General features: G+C 37.4%; 1 protein-coding gene across 1 annotated transcript; it reads right to left on the bottom strand.

Annotated features, from left to right (window-relative positions):
* Positions 1–2,691: 2,691 nt before the first annotated feature.
* On the bottom strand, positions 2,692–4,409 carry LOC147381442 (G-type lectin S-receptor-like serine/threonine-protein kinase LECRK1). Its single transcript, XM_086430401.1, has one exon. It carries the CDS (start codon positions 4,407–4,409, stop codon positions 2,808–2,810), a length of 1,602 nt encoding a protein of 533 aa, XP_086286527.1. The 3' UTR covers positions 2,692–2,807.
* Between the last annotated feature and the right edge of the window lie 9 nt (positions 4,410–4,418).

Below are 4,418 nucleotides of genomic sequence, written 5' to 3'. Positions count from 1 at the left end.
TATTTTGATAGTATAAAATGTTGTGAGGGAGGAAGTTACAATTTAGAAGATTATTTTTAAGGATTTATTTGAGAAATAGTAGGTGAAGTTATTTTTGTCCAAAAATATGAGGTACTGTGGCAAATAGCCCTATTAAAAAAAAAAAAGTGGCCCTTTTTTGCTGTTGTCATGAACCTATGGAATTTTTATGCTAAACGTCTTATATCTTATTGATTATCACTTTATTATCCTTCTCCCTAAAGCACATGCCAAAAATTGATCTAGGCAGCCTTGAATTTTGGCTTTTGCAAGAATCCAGAAACCAATGCTTACAAACAAGATTTTGATATAAAAAAAGTGCTCTTCATGGACTAATTTTTTTAATTATCGGTAAACTGGGGTATTTAAGGGGCCCCACCCATATTATTAAGAAACACTAGGATCTAGTGTAGTTACAAGTGATATCGTCAAGCAAAATCTGCTTTAACTCTTGAGGAACAGACTCCTCATAGGCGATTATAGAAAAAACTTCTGTGAAAAGATCCCAATAACTGTTTTAGATGTAATCCTAGTATATAGAACATATTTAACACAATGTGAAAAAGTCCAAATTTGATGGTTTTGGATTGTCAAATTTCATAAAATTCAACGGACCAAGAGGTCGAATTGGCGTCAAATTTTTCATTGTCAAATTTTTTTTATTCGTTGGGCTAAAACTGTCAAATTAATGAAGGATGAGAGAAATTCAACAACTCTAAACTGTCAAATCTGGGAACATTAAGAATTTCGACAGTCCTAGACTGTCAAAATTTAGTTCCTAAAATTCGTGGGTCTTGACCCATCAAATTTTTATGTCGAATTTTCCAATTTTCACATAATGTAAGCAAAGCGGTTTATAATAAGCATGGGCGGATTTGCATTGGGGGAAGTGCCCCCACAAGAATTTTCAAAGCCTATGAAGATACATGAGTTATTTTGAAAAGATAATGACAATAGATAAGAAAATCCGTTGCTATTGCCCCCCTCCCCCCACACACACACAAAAAAAATGAAAATGTTTCTCTTGGTTGCCTCCATGAGTGCAAAATCCTAGCTCCGCCCCTTGATAATAAGCACAAAATACATAGTTACGTACCCCCTAAATGTGAAGAGTCCCCTAGCTAGCTTTACTAAGTTAATAAGGCTTCACCCTTTCTAAGGGTCCATGGGCTCACCTCTTGGCATCTAAAAACATGTTTTGATGCTTCAAGGTTGGAGAGGAATAAATTATATGAATTTTGAAAAAAAAAAAAGAAAAGAGTTTATTATTCACGGTTGAATTTCATCTTTAAGTTTGGGAGTTATGTGGAAGTTCGGTAGCCATCCATTTTCAAAACCTTGGATCGAGTTCTAAAGAAATTTTATTTTTGATTTTTTTTTCTTCTTTCTTTTTTATCCTAGTTTTTTAATGAAACTCAGAAGGCTGTGGTGCTGGATTTTTGATGTGATAATTCATTTGAGCAAAACGACCCTTAGTAAGACTCAAAATCTTACAATGTCTGTAAGGAAAGGATTTCACAAATGTGGGCATTTGGACATCTCTCTCTCTCAAATGTATGATAAGCACGGAATAAGGACCCCCTGAATGGGAACATTTGGACATCTCTCAATGTACTTGACATCACAGAACAGTGTGATGGGCTATTTCTAACCTTTAGATTCAAACTCTTCCAACTTTAAGTCCCAGCCATTGGATTTGAGTATTTTCCGGATACTTGAACCAAGGGCTAAAGATAGACGGTCAAGCTGATTCTTGAATTGAGGTGAATCATCTGAGATATTATTCTACTAAGGCACCAAACATATATAGATTAATGGCAATCATCAAAGCCGCCCATGTCCATCCTAAGCCCTTGACTAACATTAATGTCATAAAAAAAAAAAAACACAAACAATAATAATTTAAGGATCCACCAGGGGTTAGGTTAGCTGAGATGGTAAGAAGCGACTCGGTGTGATCCCCAGATCATGACTTCGAATCTCTACATGTCTAAGGATTAATTAAATGGCTTCACATGATAGGGTAGGATTGTGTGTGCAGCCCAAAGATTAGTTATGTTGGATAAGGTTGGATGTTTGGGTTGGGCAAAGCCCGATAGACGAAACGATGGCCCGCTACCACAGGGATCACCTTGTTACAACTAATAGTAATAATAATAATTTAGAGAAAAATCATTAGTTTTAAAGTGTAATCTAATCAGCCGAATCTGATATTTTTAAGTCCATCAAAAGTGATTTACAAATTTTCGATAAAAACAATAGACGGTTCACAATTCTAAACCACTTTTGATAGACTTAGAAATTTCAGATTCGGCTGATTTTTGGTAAGGTCTCTTCACCATAAAGATAATCCCCACCAAAAATCAGATCAATCCAGAATTTTTAAGCCACAAAGGACAAACTTGTTGGCTCCCTATCGTTGGCTCTAGAACACCACCCTATATATAACAATACAATATTTCTCTAGAAAAATAAAAAACCTAGAACAAAGAATCAAACTCTGGGTCAAAGCTTGTCTCACGTTGCAGCATTTGAGTCACAATCAACACATACTGTTCTCATCCTTAATTATCTATCAAAAGTCAATCAGAAGTGAGAACTGGAGTGATCAGGAGAGTGATATGTTGTAGAAGACTCCATTTAGATAGCACTAATAAAAGAAGTAGGGCTAAATAAATTATGACATTAAACATAAACCATACGATTTATAAGTAGATTATAACATTAAACATAATAAGCTTCCAAGTTTTGTTGATATTAGAGATAGATACCCAAACTGAAGATTCCATTTAGTTGGCACTAAAAAAAGTAGGACTAGGAGGAATTGGAATGTCTATAGTCCCTTCAAGCATCAGGAGCACCTTCTTCATGGAAGGACGGAGGGATGGATCGTCTTGGATGCACCACAGAGCCACCATCACCATTCTTTCCAACATTTTCTTGTCTACCTCTTCATCCTTCACCAACTTATCCACCTCGTGATTCTCGAAACACTCATACGCCCAATTCTCAAGTACTTTTTCTTCCTCAACCATACCATCCTCCAAATTCTTTCGACAACATATGATCTCCAAAAGCACAATCCCAAAACTGTACACGTCTACCTTAACTGTTATGGGCATGTTTCGATGAAATTCGGGTGCAACATATCCTCTAGTCCCTCTGATACCACTATAGGTCTTCGTTTGGTCTGGCTTCAGTAGCTTGGCCATCCCAAAATCAGCTATTTTTGGACAATTGTACTCATCCATGAGTATGTTCTGAGGCTTTATGCCGCAATGAATAATCGGGGTCTCGCACTCTTCATGTAGATACAAGATTCCTTTAGCTACATACAGAGCAATTCCCACTCTTTCGTTCCAATTTGAGCATTTTTCAGGACTAAAGAGGAAGTTCGCAAGCGACCCATTGCTCATGTACTTGTACACTAGAAGCCTATTAAGGCCTTCATGGCAATAACCGATCAATTGAACTAGGTTTCTATGATGAGTTCTCCCAATAGCTCTCATCTCAGTTTTAAACTCTCTTTCTCCTTCATCCGACACTTTTTCTAGTCTCTTGACAGCGATAACCTCCTGTTTTTGATTGTTCGATAAACCCCCTTTAAAAACTGTTCCGAACGATCCCTTACCCAACTCTTCCTTGAAATTATCTGTTGCTGTCACAAGCTCATCATAAGTAAAAGACCGCAGAGAGATCCCTTCATTAAATCCGATGTTCACTTGATCTGATATCCTTTTGTAAGTGCAAATATGCCGTCTGTAAATAAGAACACCAATAGTCCCTACGAAAATAAAAGCAAAAGTAAGAACCACAATAACAAAAATCAGAATCTCGATTCGCAGTTCTTTATTGGCCACTTTTCTTGTTGTGGAGGGATCACTATCATTCACAAGGCGGTTGATACTCATCCCCTTGATAAGAGTTTTTCTTGATTCACCTATAACTCTATTCCCATATTTCAATGGGAGTTTTTGTTTTCTGCACTCTGAGTTAATATATATCGCAGCCTCGCAGTTACAATCCCTCAAACAGGCTTCCTTGCAGTCTTCTTCGGTCGTGGATGATGAGACATCGTATGAATCATCTTCCCATACTGTCTGTGCCAAAGTATACATGGTGTATTTGATATGTTCATCCTTGTTTTTGCAGCCTTCTGCACTGGTGTTGCTCTTACAGCCCAGAGCCCTTTCAGCATCATCGATGTATTCGAAACCGGGTGGACAAAGGCATCGGGGTTCTTGGTCCATTAGAGTACAATACCCATTTAGGCCACAAATGCCTGAAGGGCTGCACTTATTGTTTGACGAATTCCATTTGATCAACCAATTACCATTGTGATCCAAACTGTGTGAATACAGCCTAAAGATCCCATCCATATCTATCGTCATGCGGTAGAA

This window comes from Akebia trifoliata, unplaced genomic scaffold (genome assembly GCF_017979445.1).
Source record: "Akebia trifoliata isolate Shusen 1 unplaced genomic scaffold, ASM1797944v1 Contig00491, whole genome shotgun sequence".
Taxonomy (NCBI): Eukaryota; Viridiplantae; Streptophyta; class Magnoliopsida; order Ranunculales; family Lardizabalaceae; genus Akebia; species Akebia trifoliata.
Note: the sequence above shows the minus strand (reverse complement) of the source record. Positions and strands in the feature narration are given on the sequence as shown.

Excerpts from the sequence above, each read along its gene's own strand:
- LOC147381442 (XM_086430401.1), bottom strand. The coding sequence starts at position 4,409 with ATGACGATAGATATGGATGGGATCTTTAGGCTGTATTCACACAGTTTG.